Genomic DNA, 27035 nt, shown 5'->3' with positions numbered 1-27035 from the left:
ATCATTAATGCTTTTATAAGCAGCAGTTTAATTAAATAACAATTTCATCTCAAAACTAATATTAACCTCAAATATAATATTAATTTGTTTTTAATTACTAATTTACATATTAATATAATCTTAATATAATTATAACTTAAGTACTCACTTGTAACAACATTTTGAACACTATTATTATTTAAATTAAACACTACTTAGAAACTTTTCTAGAATTATGAATAAATAAAGTTTTCATCACATGTTATTTTTGTTTAAAATTTATTCAAAATATTTTTTTTCATTCATTTCATTTTTTTATAAAAAAATATTATTCATAAATACTATTATTTAAGTCTGAAATAATTTTCAATATTAAATTTTCTGTTATAATTATACGTTTTGTTAATAGTTCCAAAAGTTGTATAAATATCAATGTAACATTCATGATTCATTAAAGTTATTCGTAAAAACGTAATAAAAACGAAACAAATACAATTTTTTTTTAAATTTGTTTAGCGGCGTTAACTTCACATTGAAAACAAATTTTTAAATGTAACAAATGTGAAACATTTACGACACAATATATAAGTCACAAGAGTGATAAAAATATGACATCGTATTAAATTCACAACTAGATTATTTGTGAACGTAACAAATACGAAACATTTACATTCGTACGATACAAAAAAAGCAAAATTACAAACATTTAAGTTATGTTATGGTTTAGGTAGAGAATTTTTAAAAGTAACGAAAGTAAAACATTTCCGACACAATAAAATTGTCACAAGCGTGATAAAAATATGACACAGTATTAAATTCACAACTAGATTATTTACGAACGAAACAAATACGAAACATTTACATTTGTACGACACAAAAGAAGCAAAATTGTGAACATTTAAGTTATGTTATGGTTTCAGTAGAGTAAATACTAAATATTATTTTAAAATTATTTAATAGAATTATTTTATTAATAAAAAAATCTTGAATAACAAAATAATTATATTTTAAATTATTAGTACTTTGTTTTTAAAAATATTTAATATTATTTATAAATGACAAAAACTGCAAGTATTGTGAATAAATAAATTATTTATAAAAATAAAAAAATATTTATTTTGTTATTAAGTTTGAAAAGAAAACAAATAAACGAGGTGGTATTTTTGAAAAATCCAGATAACTTCGTATCAATAGAATAATAAAATAAATAAATAAAATATTAACTCAAACACTTCTGTTTCAAGTCCTAAAATCTATAGTCGATCAATACACTTTAATATTATTAATTAATTATTTATAACATTATTATCATTATTATTGTTATATATTAATTATGATAACACATCCACGATCATTTAATTTAATAATATTTATATTTATTGATGTTTATAAAACTGATATCTGCGAAAGACTGTTTGTGCTTTTCCTATCGTCCATTGTTTTTATAACATTCAAGTAATTATTGTTATTATTTTATATTGTTGCTATTTTCTATTTACCGGACTGGTACCAAACAGGTACAGGTAATAGATACATATATATATATATATATATATATATATATATATATCTTATATATTAAAATTATGTATGTAAATATACTCCTCCTAAACGAATATTCGGATTTTGATAAATCTTTCTGAAGTTTGTTAAGGGATTTTTTCAGGACTGTGTGATTATAGAAATATAGTTGAATTGTAAACATGAATGAAAAAAAAATTGCAAAAAAACTGCTTATCATTGTTTTACATTAAAAATATTAGAGACATTGTTTGGCATTGAAAACAAATGAAATCTGTCATCTGCCAATAATTTCAATTTACTTATGAGCCTAGATAGTATTAAAATATGTATAATAAATTCATGATTTTGAATAAGAAAAATGAAATATATTTATTATCATTGACAAAAAGCAGCTGAGATGTGCCAGAAATTAAAACAATTTAAGATACAGCATAAGTATGGCAGATTGAATGTTTCAAATTTCTGGCGTTTGCTCAGATTTTGGTTAGTTCCACCTATGTATGCGTGTTCGCCTCTACTTTGCCTAATTATTTTATTATGAATGTGTCTTATATATTTTTCATTTGTTACATTTACAAATTGGTTTTCAATGTGTATTTTGTGCCAAAAAAATATTTGAAAAATGTTTAAAAGCAGATCCAGCGGCTTCGGAGATATGGAGCGAAGAGTGCTAAAAATGTCAGTTTTTAAGAGAACGGATTTGAATGATCCAGAAAACATTCGATTCGTAATGATGGGTAGAAGTGGTGGTCCAAAAAAATGTGCAAAAAATGGCAGTTTTTGAAAGAACTAAGCATCCGATTTGAATGATTCAAAACACTTTCTACTTGTGTTGGCAAAACAATTGTTTTTGAGAAAAAAAAATTTCTTTTTAATATTCAAAAAAAATTTTTTTTTGAATATCAAAAAATAACTCGGATTTTAATTCTAATTCAAACTAAAATTCTAAAACATTTAATATTCTTCGGATATTTTATTAAGGTACGGAAGTTACAGCAATTTGCCTTAAGGCATGATGCCATATACCACTAGTTATTTATATACAGTACAAAACTAATAATAAAACATGTAAGTAAAAAAAAATATTAAATTTTATTTTGACGTTTCGTTTCACATGTTTCACGTTGTTACGTAACTGTTACGTTGGTTTTAAGTCAGATTTTCAATGTTTACAGTTAGAATTTAATAATCAAACATATTTCAGGCTTAAACAGTAAAAAAACACAATATTTTTGTATTATGAGAAAAAATCAAATTTCAAGTATTTTTATTATATAAAAATAAGTCGGGTTTTCCTTCCTGATGATATAACTTCAGAACGCACAAACCGATTTTGCATTTGTTGGAAAGGTCACGGGCTCCGTGATAAAAACTTTACTTATTTATAATTTTAGAGAAATTTCTAAATATTGTTTAATTTAAAAAAAAATAGTGATGTGTTTTTAAATATTGTTTTTAATATGTAGTTGGAAACTATTAATGCTAGATATACTTCAATTTTAAAATATTCATGAGCCAATTCTTCGATAAAATAGAAATCTTATGGAAATGCTATGTTATGGTTCTATTCGTATAAATTATGGTAGTAAAAACTGTTAAAAAGCTATGTATTTAATCTGTAATCAGGGTTTTTACACATACACCAATTTTATGTATGTGTTATCAAGGAGACATAAGAAAGTTGCACTTATGAAAAATTATTACTTGGCGTTAGTGTGTTTTGTAGGTTAGGTTTTATGCGTGATACACGTGATCGAACTGCAAATACATAGATTTTTGACAGTTTTTACTAAAAAATAAAAACTTAACTACATTTCATGTTGAATTTTTATTTGCATCCTGTGTTAATTTGTAAAGAAAATGCTCGGCTGATAATCGCATAAAACGCGAGGTTTTATTCAAGAGTTTCATAAAAATACACACACTTATGCATATAAAATGTCAGTGTCAAACGATTCAGAATGACTTGAAACATCAAGAAAACATAGAATTAGCAAATCGGATTTTTTCAGATACTTATGAAGTTTATGAAGTTATGAACTACTCATAAATTATTATACTGATTTCTTGCTTCTATATCGCAAAGTTCATGCAACATTTCTTGAGACTAAATAACACTTACACCTAGTTCATATTACTTAATTATTATTACGTGAATTTACTCATTTATTTTATCATAAATAAATTATCTCTTCCAATGAAAGTGAAATTAGTTGTAAACAAAATCGTAAAAGGAAACATTTATTGCTTTCAACATGCGAGGCGGAGATATCGTGTGCGATTGTTAATCTAATTGTTAATTTTTTCTAATTAACATAAATAATAATTGATTTGTAATGATACACTTTGTAATTGTCGATTATTGTTTTTGACGTAGCAACATTTGTTATAAAACTAGTGGTGTATGGCAACGTGCCTTAAGGCGAATTGCTGAAACTTACCGTACCGCAACGGAATGTTCGAGAAATATTAAATGTTTTCAAATAGATTATTATAGATACTGTAGCATTGTCTAATATTCATAAGAATTATATAAACTGAATTGCAAAGTTAAAATGATTTATTTAAATCTAAGGTATAAGTGAGCTTTAGAACTTTATCAAGAAATAAAGATAAAATCTGAATTATTTTCGATATAAATAAAAACCAGTTGGTATTGGTATTTTGCCTTGAGGCAAGTTACATGAACTTCCCGATATGTGTAAATAATGGACTTAATCAATAAAAATAAATTAATTTATGAGTGATTAAAGGTATTCCCAGTGCATTTATTACACATAATTGAAAACGAACGAACACTTAACGTCGGAGTACTTTCTAAAAGCAAATTTTCAAAAATCAATAATTTTTATAATTGAACCAGTTTCCGAAGGACTTTAATTGTTTAGTATGTTCATTAAGACCAAATACTTTATCGTTATACCAAGTAAATCGACTAATTTTAATTTTAACGAACGTCAAAAAAACGACTCATTTTCTCAAACTTTAATAATTTTTTTAAATTAAAATACTTTTCGTAAGGCCGCAAAATTTCAGTAAGTTCTATAACGCCATGATATATATCGCCAAAAAAAGTTCCATAAAAATCAGCTTCAATTTTTTTTCAACAGTTAATTACAAGAAAACGGCTCGGTAGATTTTCACCTAAAACTAATTAGTATCATTCCCAACTAATATCTTTCGAACGGTTTTTGATTTCTTAAAATCGATTCGGTAGTATGAGCTTAAATGTAGACGAACAGTTTAACACTTTTTTCCAAATTACAAAGAAACGGCTTGGCCGATCGTCGCACAAAACTGAGAAACGATAATCCTCATCGGGATACATCAAATGGTTTTTAAATTTCTGAAATCGGTTCAGGCGTTTTTGAGCAAACGTCGATGAAAGTTTTAATTTTGGCGAATACCAAAAAGACCATACTAATTTTTGCAAGCTTTGACGAATTTTTAAAGCTAAACGAGTTGTCGTAGGGCCGTAATATTTTAGTATGATCTATAAGACAATGGTATCTACCGTCAAAAAAATAATCATAAAAATCGTCGAAACTTTTTTTTTTAAAACTTTATTACGAGAAAACGTTCGGCCGATCTCTACCAAAACTAATCAGCACGCTTCGCAACCAATATCTTTCGAACGGTTTTTGAATTTTCATAATCGATTCAGAATTGCGGGCTAAAACGAAGACGAAAAATTTTTCACTTTTCTGCGATTCATAAAGAAACGCCTTGGCAGATCGTCGCACAACTAACAAACAATAGTCCTCATCGGGATACATCGAATGGCTTTTAAATATTTTAAATCGGTCCAGCCGTTTTTGAGAAAACGTCGATTTACGGCAAAAAATCTGTTCACATACACGCACACACATACACACACACATACTTTTTCCAAATTTGGTCTCATTAGATTCAGAATGGCTTGAAACGTGGAGAAAAAATAAAATAAGCAAATCGGATTTTTTGATGAAAACATAAACTTCTCCTTAGGGAAGTTAATAATACTGACGTTTCACGGAACATGATCGAACAAAAAAGATTCAAGCCCTAACTGCTTTGAGGCGTTTGTTCAAGTTCGTTTGGAATGATATATGCCTTCGTGTTCGTGTTTGTTAACTTCCCGTAGGGTAAGTTATTGTAATGGACCGAAAATCGGAATTGAAAATTTTTACATTTCTCGACGTTTTGAAGGTTTCTGAACATTTTGAATGGTTTGATTTGAATGGTTTAAAAAACATTCGATTCCTATTGATGAGGAGATGTGCTAATTAGTTTTTGGCAAAGGCAGGTCCAGCAGTTACGGACATAAGGAGCAAAAAGTGCAGAAAATAGAAATCGAGTTTTTGAGAGAATGGAGCATCCGATTTGAATGATCTAAAAAACATTCAATTAGTAATGATTGGGAGAAGGGGTTATTAGTTTTTCGCAAAGGCAGGCCCAGCCATTTCGGAGATACAGAGCTAAATGTACAAAAAATGGCAGTTTTTGAGAGAACTAAGCGTCCGATTCAATTGATTCCAAGAACTTTCTGCTTGTCTTAACAAAATAATTGTTTTTTTTTTTTTTAATTTTTTGTATATCGAAAATAATTCAGATTTTATTTTTAATTCTGACTATAGTTCTCATATACTTTAAACAAATAGTTTCAACTCTGCAATTCAGTTTATATAATTCTTATGAATATTAGACAATGTTGCAATATTTATAATAATCTATTTGAAAACATTCAATATTCCTCGAACATTTCGTTACGGTACGGGAAGTTCCAGCAATTTGCCTTAAGGCACGATGCCACCCACCCCACTAGTTTTTCTTTGTATTTTCTTGTGCGTTATGTTTGTTTGTCAGGTGTGGATGCACCTTTATGGTGTGGATGCACCTTGAACATTTCAAGGGTGTTGCCAACATAAGTAAACTAACGTAAATGTCAAAATTGGAACTTGATTTATTTATATTTAAAACGTTCGTAATTAAACAAATATATATGTTAAAATTGTAAATTATAAGTTTTTAATATTATAAAAATATTATATATGCAGCATACGATAATTAATTTATTTATTTACAAAGTTTTAGTACAAACATGTCTATGGACTCAAAGGTGCCAGAAGTCAAATCAGAACCGATTGTACTTTCTAAGGAAGTCCAAGACACTTTTATTACACCAGACAATAATGATTTGAAAATAAACAAAGTACAAAAAATCTACACCTGTACAATTTGCAACCGTGTGTTCACATCACTTAAAGGCTTAAAGTACCATTCGACAACCCACAACATAGGTAAAGCTTTCAACTGCACGTATTGTTATAAAAACCTGAAAACCAACGATGCCTTAAAAGTACATCTCCGTACCCATTCTGGTGAAAGGCCTTTTGTGTGCACCATCTGCAATAAAGCATTTATCCAATCCAGTCACTTACGGGAACATGTGAACATCCACACCGGAGAACGTTTATATGAATGTGATGAATGCAAGAAGTCGTTCAGAACAGCCTCAAATTTGAACAAACACAAAGAAACTCACACTTCCGAGCGTCCCTATGAATGCGAGACATGCAAAAGCACATTCAAGACACAGACTAATCTAAAAATTCACAAATCTATACACACTAAAAAACAACAATTGAAATGTGAATTATGTGATAAAGTATTCAATCAAACTGCTTATTTAAAACAACACCTGATAGCCCATACGAAAGAACGACCTCATAAATGTGATATATGTAAAAAAGGTTTTAATCGGCCGATCTTGTTAAAAAAGCACATGGTGAAGCATAATGGGATGGATCCGTTTCAATGTGAGATCTGCGATGAAGAATTTACACAGTCTCGGGCTTTTAAAGAACATGTGATGAATCATATAAGATCACGAGTTAAAAAACAGAAGACGAAGTCTTTAAGAGATGAAAATGAAGATGTCTATGCAAAATATTAGTATTTGTTGTAAAAGAACCAAAATATATATTTGTAATGTAGCAACTGAGGAAATAGTCTTTAAGATGTGAAAATGGAATATGTCAATGCAAAATATAATGTTTTTTTATATTTGTATTTACTACTAGAAAGAATAAATACATTTTCATGGATCATTGGATCATATTGTAGTCTGCCCGAAGGCAGATTCATGATGTGGGAGCTACCAGAAATAAATGATTCCCTTACCCTTCGTTGTTTATAATTTCCATTACCACTATTTCCCCCCTCTCCTTTTTACACACTTTTTATGTACATTTTTTTTCCAAACCTCTGCTTCCATGCTTTTTGATCCTGCGCTTCAGCTTTCAGTCTCCTGTATGTTCTCTTCTCTTATTTAATTGACTCAAAAAACATTCGATTCATATTGAAGGGGAGACGTGCTGATTAGTTTTTGGCACAGGCAAGTTAGTCGTTACAAAAATATGGGGTAAAAAGTAAGATAAATGGCAATTTTGAGTGAACGGATTGTCCGATTTGAATAATTCAGGAAGCATTCGATTTGTATTGATGCGGATTAGTTTTTGGCAAAGGCAGGTCCAGTCGCTTAGAAGATACGGGGCAAAAAGTAACATAAATGGCAATTTTGAGAGAACGGAGCGTCCCATTTGAATAATTCAAAAAACATTATTTGTATTGATAAAATAAAAAATTTGTTGCATTTTTGGGAAGACAGGTCTAGCGGTTTCGAAAATCAAAAAAAAGCATTTGTTGTTTTGCAGAAGTTAGTTTCATGGGACATTTTTTTCAGAACATATTTTAAGTAAATTCTGTTAATTTAATTAAACTCTATATTAAGATTTTTTATAATTTCATTGTTGTAAATGATATTAACACAAAACTAGTGGTGTATGGCATTGCTGGAACTTCCCATACCGTAACGAAATGTTCGAGGAATAGTAAATGTTATCAAATAGATTATTATAAATATTGTTACATTGTCTAAAATTTATAAGAAATATATAAACTGAATTGCAAAGTTGAAATTATTTGTTTAAAATATATTGGAACTTCAGTCAGAATTAAAATTAAAATCGGAATTATTTTTGATATTCAGAAATAATTTCTTTTTGAAAAAAAAAAATTAAACAAATTTTTTTTTTCAAAAGCAATTAATTTGTTAAAACAAGCAGAAAGTTCTTTGAATTCTTCTTTCAAAAACTGCCACTTTTGCACATTTAGGGGGTGTCCATTAATCACGTGAGCGAATTTTTAAGGATTTTAGAATCCCCTCCCCATTGGTGATACATGGTTATATTCAAAATTACCCACCCCTCCCGAAACGAAACGTAAACGAACAAAAAAATGTGGACATACAAAACACACACACACATCCATTTCTTCTGAGGTATGCCAAAATGTTCAGAAACCTTCAAAACGTGAAGATATGCAAAAATTTTCATTTTTGATTTTCGGCCTATTACTATAACTACCGTACGGGAATATTTGATTGTGGTACGGGAAGTACCAGCAATTTTCCTTAAGGCACGATGCCATGCACCATTAAAAACAATATCTAGAAGTAATACCAAAAGTTAATTTAAATTATGTACATATGCTGCCACCTTTAGATCGCTGGATAAATCAAAATGGATGTAATGCTAAATCGCCAGACATGGCGATCTATTTATATATATATTTCTCTATGGCTAATAATAAACTTCATTGTTGACCTTTAGAGTCCGCCATATTTGACAGAAACGTCAAAGTTTTATGCTATTTTATTATCTGTGTTTTGTAAAATAAATAAGTAATATGTTATAAATTTTTGCAAATTTCTTCTTCAATTATCAGTACTTAATATTTGTAGATAATTGAATTTCAAGAATGTTCGAAGCAAAAAACTATCAACTAATCAAAACAGAATCAGTCGAAATGGGCGATACCACAGAAAGTAACCAAACAACAATAAAACAAGAATTCGATGATATTGAAATCATAGAGTCACATGAAGATAATAAAACCACTGAACAAGTCTCTGAAGAAAGACCTCACAAATGCACAATTTGCAACAAAGCCTTTTCCAGAGCTTTTCACCTAAAAGAACACATGGCAGTCCACAGTTCAGACAGACTCTTCAATTGCACAGAATGTAATAAATCCTACAAATTCCAAGCAGCTTTACGAAAACACAAGCTAAGCCACACCGGTGAACGTCCCTCTGTTCGCAAAATCTGCAACAAAGGCTTCACCAATACGAGAACCTTACCAAAACACCTGAGTGCTCCTGCAAGAGTACGAGCACACACTTGCGAAATATGTAACCGATCATTCTTCAGCAAAGGTAATTTAGACCAGCATCTATTTTCACACAAAGGGGCCCGGCCTCATAAATGTGAAATATGCGAGAAAAAATTTATTAGTAAAAGTAATTTGAATCAACATGTGCTCACACATAACAATGATAAGCCTTTTGTTTGTGAAATCTGTGACAAAGCTTTTAGGAAACCGTGGTTGCTAAAAGCACATATGACTTCTCATAATGCAAAACCAATGCAAACTAATCCTTATAAGTGTGAAGTGTGCAATCAAGTTTACTCGCAAGCCGGTTATTTGAGAATACACATGGCTACTCATACCGGGGAACAACGCCCACATAAGTGTGATATATGTCAGCAAGCATTCAGTTATTCTATTCTTTTAACGAGACACAAGAAATTACATTTGAAGGAGAGAGGAGATGGAAAATAATGATACTATTTTGTACAGGAACTAGTGGTGTATGGCATTGTATCTTAAGGCTGGAACTTCCTGTACTGTAATGAAATATTTGAGATATATTAAATGTAATAAATACTGCCACTTATATATGTTTACAGAAAAGTAAATAAAACTCAAAAAGTAAGTAAAACTCAATCAATCGAATTAAACATGAAGGACATTGTCTAATATTTATAAGAATTATATAAACTGAATTGCAAATTTAAAATTATTTATTTGAAGTATATAAGTGTATTAAAGTAACTAAGTATATTAAAATTTTGTCTTTAAAGTCTGAAAGTTAATAGACATTAATGCTCAAAAGAATTATGGCTGAACTTTTTATATATTTTTTTCTCCATATTTGTCTTTAGTTTTTTTTTAATTTTTTTTATATTAACTATAGTAGATACGCCACTGGGCGCTATAAATATACTAATTTGTAAACAACCAATTGTAAACAACTTGTCAGCATTCTCTGCTAAATATAATTATTTTTATAGATTGCAGAATGAAAATAGAAAAAAAAAAAAGAAAAACTTTGTTTAGGATGAGTAGTAGTAGTATTTGATTAAGTTTAATATCCATATTAAAACTAGTTGGCTTGGTATTTTGTTGGTAAGTTACATGAACTTCCCGATATGTGTAAATAATCGACTTTTAAAAAAAAAAATGTGTAAATAATATCAATCATACTTTTAAAAAAACGACAATAATTTTAGCAAAGTTTGACGAATTTTTAAAATTAAACTACTTGTCGTAAGGCCGTAATATTACAGTAAGTTCTATAAGACCATGATGTATATCGCCAAAAAAAGTTCCATGAAAATCGGCTTAAATTTTTTTTTCAACAGTTAACTATAAGAAAACGGCTCGGTAGATTTTCACCTAAAATTAATCAGTACCATTCCCAACTAATATCTTTCGAACAGTTTTTGATTTTTTAAAATCGGTTCGGTAGGATGAGCTTAAATGTGGACGAAAAGTTTAACACTTTTTTTCAAATTGCAAAGAAACGGCTTGGCAGATCGTCGCACAAAACTTACAAACGATAGTCCTCACCGAAATACATCAAATGGCTTTTAAATGTCTAAAATCGGTTCATGCGTTTTTGAGAAAACGTCGATCAAAAGTCTAATTTTTACAAATGCCAAAAAAACGATACCAATTTTTGACGAATTTTTAAAAGCAAACTTTGACGAATTTTTAAAGCTGAACCAGTTGTCGTAGGGCCATAATATTTTAGTATGATCTAGAAGACTTTGGTATCTACCGTCAAAAAAATAATCATAAAAATCGTCGTTTTTTTTTTAAAAAACTTTATTACAAGAAAACGGCCCGGCCGATCTCTACCAAAAACTAATCAGCACGATTCCCAACCAATATCTTTCGAACTGTTTTTGAATTTCCAAAATCGATCGTCGCACAAAACTAACAAACGATAGTCCTCATCGAGATACATCGAATGGATTTTGAATTTTTGAAATCGGTCCAGCCGTTTGTGAGAAAACGGCGATTTACGGCAAAAAATCTGTTGGTGCACACGCACACACACACACATACTTTTTCCAAATTTGGTCTCATTCGATTCAGAATGGCTTGAAACGTCGAGAAAACATAAAATTAGCTAATCGGATTTTTTTTATGAAAACATAAACTTCTCCTTCGGGAAGTTAAAAATATGTTTATTAATTACATTCAGGGTCGGTCCTACTTTGATTGCGATGCATGCAAAAAATGCGGGCGCACGCCTTAGGGGGCGCCAAAACGGGATTCAGATATAAAATTTATAATATAGTTTTTTCAATATCATTCAAAAAATATATAATTAAATTTAATATTTTTAAACTTTAAAACATCAATCTGATACACGATGGGAAAGTAAAGATAAATACATACAATTTGGCTCTTATAACATAAATTATGAGAAGTTTTCGATGCAATTTTAGATATTTTAAATAATGAAAAATTAAATTAGATTAAAATTTTAATTAAAAAAGCTTGATAAAGAGAGTCTAGATTTTTTTTGCTTTCTATGATTTGTTCAATAGAATAAATCACATTAAATCCCCAAAATAAACTAGTTGGTACTGGCATTTTGCCCTGAGGCAAGTTACATGAACTTCCCGATATGTGTAAATAATCGACTTAATCAATAAAAAATAAATTAATTTATGAGTGATTAAAAGTATTCCGTGTCGATTTATTACATACTAGCTGACCCGGCAAACGTTGTTTTGCTAAGTAAGGTATATTCTAAACAATTTCTAGAGAATCAAAAATATTAATACTTTAAGTGTATAAGGATGTGTTGTTTGAATGCTATATACAATGAAGTATTATAAAAACAATAAACCCCATTAGTTTGTCTATATTTTGTCAATACAATCAAACTGGAAGATTTATACCTTTTTTATAGAAAACAGTATAATCCATCCAAGCCTTTTTTGGTCTTTCGACTTATTGATTACGTTTCAAGTTTTTCAGTTTCTTTTTGGATTCTGCATTTTGTGTATAATTGTAAATAATTCTACTAAGCCTATACAAATTTCAAACTTTTACGAGGAGAGATAGAAAATGAATTAAGTATTTCTTCTTTGACCTGCTTTTTGAAAAGTTTCAAGTAACATTCGGTGAAAAAAAGTAAATTTAATATAAAGTATATATGTAGAGCAAGGCGAGGCACAAAGGTCCAATTTGACTTTGAGCAAATATAAACTATATTGTGAAAACCATAACAATTATATCACAACAAATAACACATATCAAACGAACAATTATCTGACTACGTTCAGTAAATTGCCTTCTACTTCATCATTGTAGAAGTGTGCTTTTTTATGTCTTTCAAAAATGTGTTATTTAGACCTTTTTACCCTATAGGCGGGGTAACTTGAAACGGGCAGGTGGCAAAAAGGTGTCTTATTATAATTTTAAAGGTATTTTGCAAAATAATTACATTTTTAACTAAAATGCTAAAAAACTACCAACAGAAGAAAATACTTTTTTTATGGATTTTTTTAAGATTACCGTTTATCTCCGCCATTTCAAAGATTACCGTTTTCAAATCAAGGTTATATCTGGTTATTCATCTTTTTTCCCTTGCTTTCAAATATTGTTGTTGAACAATGTTTAACTTTACTGGTATTTGACACATCGGTGGTGGACCTTTTTAACCCCGGACCTTCATATATTCATATATTACTATCTATTCTTCGATAAATTCTGGGAAATTATAACTGGGAAAATATTATTCAACAAAATTTTATCATGACTACTTATTGCTAATTGCATCAAGTATTAAAGAATTACATTAGCTACATCATTATTAGCTAATTTCATCAAGCGTTAATTAATTATATCACGTACATCATGTTTAGCTAATTTCATCGAGCATTTGTGAATTACATCATTATTAGCTGTTGGAATGAAAAATTTTTTAATAGTATTATCTTTGTACCACTAGCCAAAACATTTGTAACATTAAAAAATATATTTACAAAAGGTTCAAACATTTTTTGACAGTGTTGCAGCAATTAGTATCATTTTTACTATTCATCATTAATTCGATTTTGATTTATTTTAGTCAAGAAGATAATTGTAATAAGAAGGTTAATTTAATAATCAGCAAAATGATAACTGATCATTTAATAATTTAACTTACCATTTAATATTTTTACATTTAATAATTAGCAAAATAAAAATATTATTAATAGTATCAGAAAATAAATTTACAGAAGGTTCAAACATTTTTTGGCTGTGTTGCAGCCATTAGTATTATTTTCACTATTCATCATTAATTCTGTTTTGATTTCTTTTAGAGAAGAAGATAATTATAATAAGAAGTTTAAATACAGCTACAAGAGCATCGATAACTTGAGTACTTCATTCCATAATTTATGGTAATAAATTCATAATGAACTTCCGATCCATATCAAGATGACCAGTCATGCCAATAATTATAAAGAATTTAATATTATGAAGAGATTGAAGATAAAAAATTATATTAAGATATAAGGCTTATAAATGTAGAATGAAATAGATAATACGATGCGTATAACTTATTTAATCACAAAATAATTGCAGAATTGTCCCCAGCTTCGATTGTGAGTAACATAAATCTCAGCACTTCAATATTCAAAGCTAGTTTTGTATATAATTTTGTTATAAATTGAATCAGTTCATTTTGTATTATCTTATATATAAAATTCTTCTGTACGGGTGTATGATTTGATACTTTTCCTAAACGGTTATTCTGATTTTGATAATTCTTTTTAGAGTTTGTCAAAGGAAATTTTTAAGATTTAATGAACGATAAAACTATAGTTATATTGTAGAAACAAATGGCAAAAATTACAAAAAAAAAACACTTATCATCGTTTGACATTGAAAACATTTGAACTGTCATCTGCTAGAAATGTCAATTCACTTGAAATTTGAATTTAGATGAAATGATGAGCCTAGATAATATTAGAATGTAATATACAAGGAAAATGTAATGTCTACAGTATTATTGCCGAAAAGTAGCTGTGTGTAAATGTGACAGAAATTAAAATAATATAAGATACTGTCAACAGTAAATATTTGGCAGATGAAATTATATAATTCAGTTTAATAAAATAATAATTCAGTTTAATAAAAATAATGCATATGCAATTTTGGACTTACTGCGTTAGTCCAAAATTGCATATGCATTATTTTTTTAAACTTATGCATGTTCTATCTTGGTTTACTCTACTAAATTATTTAACGATACAAAAAAACATTTGTACTTATTAAAAAAATGATTTACAATTTTGTTTCATGTGTCAAAAATTCATTTGTTTGGCATTGGATATGGAATATTTAGCGAGTCGATCTTAGATTGAATAGTGCACATATGAATTAGATATTACAAATTAATTCACCTAAGATTTGATCTTAAGTAATGATGTTTATTGAATTATTAGTATTGAAAAAAAAATGTACTTTAGAAATTAAAATTGCCAAAAAAGCAACTAATATATCATACAAGATTATCAGAAAATTATAGACTAAATTATTGAAGCAATTATGTTGTGTGGTAAAATCAAGTGTGATATTGTTCTTTTACCACAGATACTATATTATTTTTTTCTGGATTTCTTATACCGCTTATGCTCAGACCATAAATGAATCACAAAGGCAGGACATTAAATAGGATATTAAAAAGTGTAGGTTAGGATATTAAAAAATTTGGAACTTTTGAATTGTGTACGTGGGTACAGGTCAACGTCTGTCGGGTCATCTAGTATGTATATAATTTTATACTTCCGACACAAACAAATATAAAAAATACTTTGTCTCAATTCTGGGTTCCATATTTATCGAATTAAAATTATGTTAACTATAATTTGATTGGTGTAAATGTCTTCAATCATGTGCTATTAGCAACTTATCATTTGTCATGAGATTTTCTTTATCTAATAATAATAATAATAAATTCTGTAAACGTAAGCCTGCATAAGCCAATATTATTAGTTCTTATTTAGTGTCATATATTTATAGTTTATATTAAGTGCTATGTATATATACAAAGATATCTATTAATACAGTAATTTTTTCACATATTATCTTAAGTTTTTAATTTGTATACTTTAAAATGTAATTAACGAACTAAATACAATGATGGACCTCAACAATTTCAAAATAAAATTGAAAAATTGCATAAGAGATAAATGAAATAAATGAGATAAAATTCCTTATTTTAAATACTATATTTCTTCTGTTCTGTTAAAATATTAATTACAATTAATTAATACGTAAGCGTTCTATGTATATAATAGTGATAAGTAAAAATATATAGATGTCTTAATGTTTAAGTCTGTTACATAAAATTTAGATTTATTTTTGTTATAATTGCTTTGATTTCTCATACCAGAACAATTGTCTGACTGAGATACAGTATGTACGAATTATATCAAATAAATAAATATTAACTAAAAATAAAAAATTATATTGTATTATTGCCTTGGGCGTTCAATAAATAAATAAATAAATAATAGATAAATTATTAATCTTAACCCAAGTAAGACACATGTCCAATATGCCCAATATGCTATATCTTTATAACAAACCCTGTCTTGTTTTATGTGACATATGTGAAATTGTGCAATATTTACATCATAGATAAAGGAATGATTTACATTCTCCATTTTAGTTTGTACATTTTACAGCATGCAATGAGTATAAATAATTATACAAAAAACTTACCAATTGATAATATATTATATAACACATCAACACTTGCAACACTTTTCTTTTAACTATAAACACTTAATTACACTTAAACTATCACCACTTATTTATTTAAATTAATAATTTCACTCCAAAAATAAATCAGACTAAATATTAAAACTGAAAGGAGCGCGTAACGTTTTGACATTCACAAATAATGTTGCCAACTTCGTAGCTAATAAATTAATATGGCGCTAATTTCAGATGTAAAATTAGAATTTAAAACTGTTTGTTTTTAATTATAGTTACTAGCAGGGCCGGTCCTACCTTGAATGCAATGCATGCAAAAAATGCGGGCGCACGCCTTAGAGGGCGCCAAAACGATTTTGGAAATGAAATTTATAATATATTATTTATATATTTTTTTTAAATATAAAATCTAGAATACTTAATAGATTATAATAAACAATCCAACTTAACTATGAGACACAAAAAGCATATTCAGTTTGCAATCAGATATCAATAGAAACAATTAACCAAATCATAATAACTCTGAAAATTTGTAAATTATTGTTCTCCTTATTGTTTAATGTACTTTTTTTTTCTTCGTTTGAAGTTAACGTGGAATCGAAAAAGAAATTATTTAGTGTTCAATCCCTACGAAACAACCTACGAAAGTTTAAATTAATTATTGGGCGTTATTGGTGAAAAATGGCGAGCTGATTTAGTTGAAATGGAACTTGTTAAAGAAGTATATACTAATTATAATAGAGAAAATGGACAATGGGGAGTCAGTGCTTAGAAAATGGCTTGTTTATTGCAAAAATTTGAATTGTAACTTCTATTTTTGTTGCGAATGTTTCACATCGGATGAACTTTGAACGTTGAAGACATGAGTGGTTAGGTTTATGGAGCAAATATGAAAAATGGAAGCAAAATGTACTTATTGTTAGAAACAAAAATCTTTAAGCTTTTTTATACATAATTTAATTATTAACTATGCAGCAATAATACGGATACAAATATAATTTGTTCGTTTCAGTATAGTTAAGGGAATATGTAATATCTTTGCATCTTTTACTAATCTTAGGACAGTAATTTAAAAATACGTTAAAAGTTTAATTTTAAAACAACAATCTGATACTCTGAATCTGATGGAAAAGTAAAGCTGAATACAACTCGGCCCTTACGATACCAATAAGAAGAAAGTTTACGATGCAATTTTGGATATTGTAAATAATAAAAAAATAAATTAAAATAAAATTTAATTTAAAACATGAAATACGAGTGTTATGTTTAAAAATTAAAGACTAGTTTTTTTGCTCTTTTGACGTGATTTGTTCTATAGAATAAATCGCAACAATAAGTAAGTTAAATGTTTCAAAACCCAAATATTAATATTACACATACGTTAGAAATAATTGAGAATTTAAAAATATTTGATTATAATCAACCCGCATATCGGCTCGATTTTCTAAATAAGTTTAAAATCAATGTATTTTTACGCTTTTAGATTATATCTAATTTTTTGTGTACTAAATCCAGAATGATTCAAAATTAATTAAAAAAATTGACGTTAACGTTTATAGAATTTTAATGAAAATCTGTTAAAATAGTTAAAATAATTAGGGGGGGGGGCGCCAGAACAAATCTTGCATACGGGCGCTGAGGACCCCAGGACCGGCCCTGGTTACTAGTATGAATAAATGATATTATAATATTGTCTAGGGTTGATATTTGATAAATTAACTGCTTGATATTGGTATTTTGCCTTGAGGCAAGTTACATGAACTTCCCGAAATATGTAAATAATAATCAAGATCAATAAAAAAATAATTAAATTTATGAGTGATTAAAAGTATTTCGAGTGGAATTATTACATATAATTGAAAACAAACGAAAATCAATAACCAATATTTTTTATAATTCAACCAGTTTCCGTTGGACTTTAATGGTTTAGTATGCTCATTAAGACCAAGTACTCTATCGTTATACCAAGTAAATCGTCTAATTTTATTTTAACAAACGCCAAAAATACTACTCATTTTCTCAAACTTTGATGAATTTTTTAAGTTAAACTACTGTCGTAAGGCCGTTATATTTCAGTAAGTTCTATAAGACCATGATATATATCGCCAAAAAAAGTTCTATAAAAATCGCCATAATTTTTTTTTCAACAGTTAATTACAAGATAACGGCTTGGTAGATTTTCATCTAAAATTAATCAGTATCATTTCCAACTATTATCTTTCGAACAGTTTTTAATTTTTTAAAACGATTCGGTAGTATGAGCCCATAGATAAATAAGCATGAGCCTAAATGTGGGCGAAAAGTTTAATACTTTTCCCCGAATTACAAAGAAACGGCTCTGCCAATCGCTGCACAAAGCTGAGAAAAGATAATACACATTAAAATACATAGATTGGTTTTTAATTTTTTGAAATCGGTTAAGGCGTTTTGAGTCCACGATTTCGAGAGCATGGATCATGCGATTTAATTGATTCAAAAAACATTCGATTCGATTGATGGGGAGGCGTGCTGATTAGTTTTTGGCGAAGGCAGGTCAGTCGTTACAAAGATATGGGGTACAAAGTAAGATAAATGGCAATTTTGAGCGTCCGATTTGAATAAATCAAAAAAACACTATTCGTATTGATAAAATATATTTTATTTGTTATAACAAATTTGTTGCATTCTTGGGAAGACAGGTCTAGCGGTTACGAAAATCAAAAAAAAAAAGTTAAAAAAATGCCATTTGGCGGCCAAATATGATCTTTAGATATATGCACATAAAATTATCAGATATTTTAATTTTTCAAAAATTTTTAGAGCATTAAAAAATTTTAAATTACGGTACGGTAAGTTCTAGCAATTTGCTTAATGCACGATGCCATGCACTAGTTTGCATTTGTTGTTTTGCAGATGTTAGTTTCATGGGACATTTTTTTCAGAACATATTTTATGTAAATTCTGTTAATTTAATTAAACTCTACAATAAGATTTTTTATAATTTCATTGTTGTAAATGATATGAACACAAAACTAGTGGTGTATGGCATCGTGCCTTAAGGCAAATTGCTGGAACTTCCCGTACAACAATCAAATATTCCCGTAGGGTAGTTATAGTAATAGGCCAAAAATCAAAAATGAAAATTTTTGCATATCTTCATGTTTTAAAGATTTCTGAACATTTTGGCACACCTCAGAAGAAATGGATGTGTGTGTGTGTTTTGCATGCCCTTAAAGCACGATGCCATGCACCACCAGTTTTGGTATTGCAAACAATATCTAGAAGTAATACCAGTGGTTAATTTAAATTATGTACATGTGCTGCCATCTTTAGATCGCTGGATAAATCAAAATTGAAGTAATGCCAAATCGCCAGACATGGCGATCTATTTATACTTATTTATCTATGGTTAATAATAAACTTTATTGTTGACCTTTAGAGTCCGCCATGTTTGACAGTTGAAACGTCAAAGTTTTATGCTATTTTATTATCTGTGTTTTGTAAAATAAATAAGTAATATGTTATAATTTTTTTGCAAATTTCTTCTTTAATTATTAGTGTTAATTAATATTTGTAGATAATTGAGTTTCAAGAATGTCCGAAGCAATAAACCATCAACTAATCAAAACAGAATCAATCGAAATGGGTGATACCACAGAAAGTAACCAAAAAACAATAAAACAAGAATTCGATGATATTGAAATCATAGAGTCACATGAAGATAATAAAACCACTGAACAAGTCTCTGAAGAAAGACCTCACAAATGCACAATTTGCAAAAAAGCCTTTTCCAGAGCTTATCACGTAAAAGAACACATGACAGTCCACAGCTCAGACAGACTCTTCAATTGCACAGAATGTAATAAATCCTACAAACACCTAGCAGCTTTACGAAAACACAAGCTAAGCCACACCGGTGAACGTCCCTTTGTTCGCAAAATCTGCAGCAAAGGCTTCACCAATACGAGAACCTTACCAAAACACCTGGGTGCTCCTGCAAGAGTACGAGCACACACTTGCGAAATATGTAACCGATCATTCTTTTACAAACGTAATTTAGACCAGCATCTATTTTCACACAAAGGGGCCCGGCCTCATAAATGTGAAATATGTGAGAAAAAATTCATTAGTAAAAGTAATTTGAATCAACATGTGCTCACACATAACAACGATAAGCCTTTTGTTTGTGGTATCTGTGACAAGGCTTTTAGGAAACCGTGTTTGCTAAAAGCACATATGACTTCTCATAATGCAAAACCAACGCGTACCAATGCTACTAATCCTTATAAGTGTGAAGTGTGCAATAAAGTTTACTCGCAAGCCGGTTATTTGAGAATACACATGGCTGCTCATACCGGGGAACAACTCCCACATAAGTGTGATATATGTCAACAAGCGTTCAGTTATTCTATTCTTTTAACGAGACACAAGAAATTACATTCGAAGGAGAGAGGAGATGGAAAATAATGATACTATTTTGTACAGGAACTAGTGGTGTATGGCATTGCATCTTAAGGCTGGAACTTCCTGTACTGTAATGAAATATTCGAGATATATTAAATGTAATGAATACTACAACTTATATATGTTTACAGAAAAGTAAATAAAACTCAAAAAGTAAGTAAAACTCAATCAATCGAATTAAACATGAAGGACATTGTCCAATATTTATAAGAATTATATAAACTGAATTGCAAATTTAAAATTATTTATTTGAAGTATATAAGTGTATTAAAGTAAGTAAGTACATTAAAATTTTGTCTTAAATGTCTGTTTGTTAAAGGTTTTTTTTTTTTTTTTATTTATTTATTTATTTGATATAATTCATACATACTGTATCTCAGTCAGACAATTGTTCTGGTATGAGAGATCACAGCAATTATAACAAAAATAAAATCTAAATTTTATGTAACAGACTTAAACATTAAGACATATATTTTTACTTATTACTATTATACACCCATATATACACACACAGAACGCTTGCGTACATACATACATACTTATACTTAATTGTAATTAATATTTTTACAAATCAGAAGTAATATAGTATTTAAAATAGGGATTTTAACTCATTTGTTTCATTTGTCTCTTATGTAATTTTTCAATTTAATTTTGAAACTGTTTAGGTCTGTCATTGTCTTTAGTTCGTCCGGTAGTTTATTGTAAAGGCTGCTTGCACTTCTCAGAGGACTAGCAAGTCCTTTACTCGATTTAGTATGTTTCATGTGAAAGTTTCGGTTTTGTCTCGTTTGATGGTCGTGTATATCTTGGTTTGTCTCTATTGTGGTGCAAGTTTTGATTTTGTTATTTTTTATTTTGAATATTAGTATACATTTTTCTATTTCTATTGTTTTGTGTAGTGGTATGTTCTTAGTCTTTTGTAGAAGTTCTTTTGTCGGGTAGAGGTAGGGATAATTGTAAGTTGATTTTATTGCTTTATTCATCATTCTTTGTAGTATTTTATATTTTTATTTGTAGTTTGACTCCAAATCGTGATGCCGTACGTCATAATCGGGATTATATGAGATTTTAATATTAGTTCCTTGTTCTTAATTCCAAGATGTCGTATTCTTCTTATGGCTCCAGAAAATGCTGCAATTTTTTGTTTGATTTTTTCAATTTGGTCACTCCATTCTAGTTTCTGGTTTATAATCATACCCAAATATTTAGTTTTTTCTATTTCTTTTATTTCAGTATCGTTGATTAATATTTTTATATTGCCTATTTTTTTAATTTTGTTACGTCGGAAAAATATATAATTAGTTTTTTCTGTATTTATAGTGAGTTTATTTTCTGTCAGCCATGTTGTATATTTCTTTAAGTCATCATTGATTTTGTTTTCTAGTTTCTCCAAATCTTTATCAGCGTATATAATCATGGTGTCATCTGCGTACACTATGTATCTACCTTCTAAATTTTTGTCCTTTAGGTTGTTAATATAAATTAGGTATAATAGTGGTCCTAGGACTGTTCCCTGTGGTACTCCGCATTTGACCATTTTTTATAGCTGAAGCATTTTCCTATTTTGGTCCTTACTTCTCCTTCAGATAAGAAGTCTTGAATTATGTTGTGCATCGTACCCTCAAGTCTCATATTTCTAAGTTGCTGAAAAAGAATTTGGTGATCTACAGTGTCGAAGGCTTTTTTTAAGTGTATAAATATTGCAATTGTGTGTCTATTGTTTTCTAGGTGTTCATTTATTAAGTTAGTGGCATCTATTAAGGCGGATTGAGTACTTGATTTTGGTAAAAAGCCATATTGGTATTTATCTATTGAATCATTTTCTATCAAAAATCGTAATATTCTCTTCTTGATGACTTTTTCATATACTTTTGATAAGACGTTGGTTACAGTGATAGGTCTATAATTGTTTGGGTCCAGTTTATCTCCTGTTTTGAAAATTGGTTTAATTGTAGCTGTTTTTAAACATTCTGGGAAAGTACCCTTATCGATGCATTTATTAATAATTTTAGTAAGTATTGGAGTTATAATATCTGATGTTTTCTATAATTTTTTTTATTTCTTCTTCACATGTTGGATACATTGATGGATACAGTAGTGTTTTATGTGTAGTAGACGTTGTGTTTTTTTCAGTATTTTCATTCTTTTTTATATTTTTCTGTAATCTTTCTTCTATTTCTGCAAAGTGTTTATTTAAATAGTTTGCTATGCTCTTCTTTTCTACTATAATTTCTTGTTTTTGTTGATCTTTTATTTGTTCTATTTCTGAATTGAAAACGAATGAACACGACAACCCGGAGTATTTACTAAAAGCAAATTTTAATGGTTTAGTATGTTCATTAAGACCAAGTACTTTATCGTTATACCAAGTAAATCGTCTAATTTTAATTTTAACAAACGTCAAAAAAACTACTAATTTTCTACAACTTTGATAAATTTTTAAAATAAACTACTTGTTGTAAGGCCATAGTATTTCAGTAAGTTCTATAAGACCATGATATATATCGCCCAAAAAATTTTCATAATAATAAATTTGCGGGCTTAAAGAAGTACATTAGCTACACCTACATAACACTTACATCATTTTTAGCTAATTTCATCGAGCATTTATGAATTACATTAATTACATCATCATTAGCTGTTGGAATGAATATTTCTTTAATAGCATCATCTTTGTACCATTAGTCAAAACATTTGTAACAATAAAAAATATATTTACAGAAGGTTCAAATATTTTTTGGCTGTGTTGCATCCATTAGTATTATTTTCACTATTCATCATTAATTCTATTTTGATTTATTTTAGAGAAGAAGATAATTATAATAAGAAGTTTAAATACAGCTACAAGAGCATCGATAACTTGAGTAGTTCATTCCATAATTTATGGTAATAAATTTATAATGAACTTCTGATCCACATCAAGATGACCAGTCATGACAATAATTATAAAGAATTTAATATTATGAAGAGATTGAAGATATATAAAGATATTTAAATATAAGGCTTATAAATGTAGAATGAAATAGATAATACAATAAGTATATATGAAAATTGTTTTATAATCTCTAATACCAGACACCTCTGGTATGAAGTTCTGACTGAAAGTATTATGTTGATAAAGGAAATGGTAATTAGGCCTCCATTATTATATTATAACTCTTGTAACTTGTAAGAATATTAATTTGATAAAAGAAGTAATAATAGTATGAAACTAATTTGTAGTTTAAATAAGGTTTTATATAGTGAATTCGAGCACAACTTATTTAATCACAAAATAATTTCAGAAATGTCCCCAGCTTTGATTGTGAGTAACATAAATTCCAGCACTCCAATATTTACAGCTAGTTTTGTATATAATTTTGTTATAAATTTAATCAGTTCATTTTGTATTATCTTATATATAAAATTCTTCTGTACGGGTGTATGATTTGATACTTTTCCTAAACGGTTATTCGGATATTGATAATTCTTTTTAGAGTTTGTCAAAGGAAATTTTTAAGATTCAATGATTGATAAAACTATGGTAATATTGTAGCAATAAATGGCAAAAATAAAAAAAAACACTTATTGTTTGACATTGAAAACATTTGAACTGCTAGAAATGTCAATTTACTTGAAATTTGAATTTAGATGAAATGATGAGCCTAGATAATATTAGAATTTAATATACAAGGATAATGTAATGTCTACAGTATTATTGCCGAAAAGTAGCTGTGTGTAAATGTGACAGAAATTAAAATAATACAAGATACAGTCAACAGTAAATATTTGGCATATAAAATTATATAATTCAGTTTAATAAATAATGCAGTAAGTCCAAAATTGCATATGCATTATTTATTTAAACTCATGCATGTCCCATCTTGGTTTACTTTACTAAATTATTTAACGATACAAAAAAACATTTGTACTTATTAAAAAAAATAATTTAGAATTTTGTTTTATGTGTCAAAAATTCATTTGTTTGGCATTGGATATGGAATATTTAGCGAGTCGATCTTAGATTGAATAGTACACATATGAATTAGATATTACAAATTAATTCATCCAAGATTTGAACTTAAGTAATAATTGGTAATAATGTTTATTAAATTATTAGTAAGAAAAATGTACTTTAGAAATTAAAATTGCCAAAAAGCAACTAATATATTGTACGAGATTATGAAAATTATAGACTAAATTATTTAAGCAATTATGTTGTGCGGTAAAATCAAGTGTGATATTGTTCTTTTACCGCAGATACTATATTATTTTTTTCTGAATTTCTTATACTGCTTATGCTAAGACCATAAATGAATCACAAAAGCAGAACATCAAATAGGATATTGAAAAGTATAGGATAGGATATTAAAAAATTTGGAACTTTTAAATTGTAGACATGGATACAGGACAAGGTCTGTCGGGTCATCTAGAATATATAATATTATACTTTCGACACAGACAAAGAACTTTGTCTCAATTCTGGGTTGCATGGTTTATCGAATTAAAAATATTTTAACTATAATGTGTATGGCACAATATCTGCAATCAAGTGCTATTAGCAACTTGTCATTTGCCATGAGATTTGCTTAATCGAATAATAGGTAATAATAATAATTTCTGTAAACGTAAGGCTGCATAAGCCAATATTATTAGTTCTTATTTAGTGTTATATATATATAGTTTATATTAGGTGCTATGTATATATACAAAGATATCTATTAATACTCTAATTTTCTCCCATATTATTTTTAGTTTTTAATTTGTACACTTAAAAATGTAATTATATTGTATTATTGCCTTGAGCGTTGAATAAATAAATAAATAAATAGATAAATTATTAATCTTAACCCAAGTAAGACATGTTCCCAATATGATATCTTTACAACAAACCCTGTCTTGTTTTATGTGACATATGTGGAATTGTGCAAGATTTACATCACAGATAAAGAAATGAATTACATTCTCCACTTTAGTTTGTACATTTTACAGCATGCTCTGAGCATAAACAATTATACAAAAAAACTTACCAATTGATTATATATTATATAACACATCAACACTTACAACACTTTTCTTTTAACTATAAACACTTAATTACACTTAAACTATCACCACTTATTTATTTAAATTAATAATTTCACTCCAAAAATAAATCACAGACTAAATATTAAAACTGAAAGGAGCGCGTAACGTTTTGACATTCACAAATAATGTTGCCAACTTCGTAGCTAATAAATTGATATGGCGCCATTATGGCGCTAATTTCAAATGTAAAATTAGAATTTAAAACTGTTTGTTTTTAATTATAGTTAATAGTATGAATCATAGATAAAAGAAGAGTATGGTATGAATAAATTATATTCTAATATTGTCTAGGTTTGATAGTTGATAAATTAATAACTACAAAATTGTATTTATGTTTCGTTCATATTAAATGTTTGTGTTTTAGTTGTTTGACATATTTAAAAAAAAATTACAAATTAATTTCAGTCAAAATTTTCAAATATTTGTCGTGATAGATGGAACTAAATAAATATTTCATAATATTTCATTTCATGTTTTATATGTGATATTGCATAAATTCAAAAATAATTTCTTGTTTTAGTTTTAGATTGTTTCTAGGTTTTGCAGCAATGCCAATAAATAAAATAAAAAATATATAATATAAAAAAACTTACCATTTGATTATATATATTATATTAATTATATATCACATCAGTACTTATTTATTTAAATTAATAATTTCAATCGAAATCTTAATCACAGACTAATTTTAAACCCAAAAGTAGTCTTTGTTTATGCTATTTATCAATGAAAAGCAGCGCGTAAAGCCGGCCACAGACGTTACTGTATACACGTGCAACTGAATGAAGGCGCAACCAGGCGTATTTTCACAGTGGTCACAGACGACTCAAGTGTATGTTCAACTGTAAGCTCGCAAGCTCGCTATCAAGTAGTATGATACTAGATTTTCACTTAAGAACATAAGCTTCTAATATGATCAAGTGAAGATAGTCTTTCGGGCACATTGCTGCAACATAAGCAAATAAATATTAAAAAAACGAGAAAGATTACAAACGACAAAATCTTCTAGACTTTTTTTTAGATGGTAATTAAAATCATCTAAAATAAAAAAGTAGTTATCACAAAATAAAAAAGTGGTCTGTGTTGGGTGTGAGAATTCTTTTTACCACTGAACACGAATCTAAAGA

General features: G+C 28.3%; 3 protein-coding genes across 6 annotated transcripts in view; 2 read left to right on the top strand and 1 right to left on the bottom strand.

The window, feature by feature from the left end:
• Positions 1–25928, bottom strand: part of LOC113364103 (putative uncharacterized protein DDB_G0282133) — a 36999-nt gene extending 11071 nt beyond the window's left edge. Inside the window, exon 1 of one of the 3 annotated variants that reach the window (XM_026606572.1) lies at positions 25851–25928. In XM_026606572.1, the coding sequence (XP_026462357.1) occupies positions 25851–25877 (27 nt within the window). In that variant the 5' untranslated portion in view covers positions 25878–25928. Of the gene's footprint in view, positions 1–16404; positions 16533–25850 lie in introns of those variants that run through there. The other 2 variants (XM_026606573.1, XM_026606571.1) reach the window with 2 other exon arrangements.
• LOC113364104 (gastrula zinc finger protein XlCGF7.1-like) lies at positions 6439–7473 on the top strand. 2 transcript variants are annotated; one of them, XM_026606575.1, is made up of 2 exons: positions 6439–6495; positions 6571–7473. In XM_026606575.1, the coding sequence occupies exons 1-2, from the start codon at positions 6485–6487 to the stop codon at positions 7436–7438; spliced, it is 879 nt and encodes a 292-aa protein (XP_026462360.1). In that variant the 5' UTR covers positions 6439–6484; the 3' UTR covers positions 7439–7473. The 2 variants fall into 2 exon arrangements, with proteins under 2 accessions (XP_026462360.1, XP_026462361.1); XM_026606576.1 differs by lacking the exon at positions 6439–6495 and having other exon boundaries at positions 6527–7473.
• LOC113364105 (zinc finger protein 675-like) lies at positions 9187–10301 on the top strand. Its single transcript, XM_026606577.1, has one exon. It carries the CDS (start codon positions 9304–9306, stop codon positions 10165–10167), a length of 864 nt encoding a protein of 287 aa, XP_026462362.1. The 5' UTR covers positions 9187–9303; the 3' UTR covers positions 10168–10301.
• Positions 25929–27035: the final 1107 nt, after the last annotated feature.

This window comes from Ctenocephalides felis, unplaced genomic scaffold, assembly GCF_003426905.1.
Source record: "Ctenocephalides felis isolate EL2017-DRISC unplaced genomic scaffold, ASM342690v1 CF-g0.4_SCAFFOLD_00845, whole genome shotgun sequence".
Lineage (NCBI taxonomy): Eukaryota > Metazoa > Arthropoda > Insecta > Siphonaptera > Pulicidae > Ctenocephalides > Ctenocephalides felis.
This window is presented reverse-complemented; position numbering and strand designations above follow the sequence as displayed.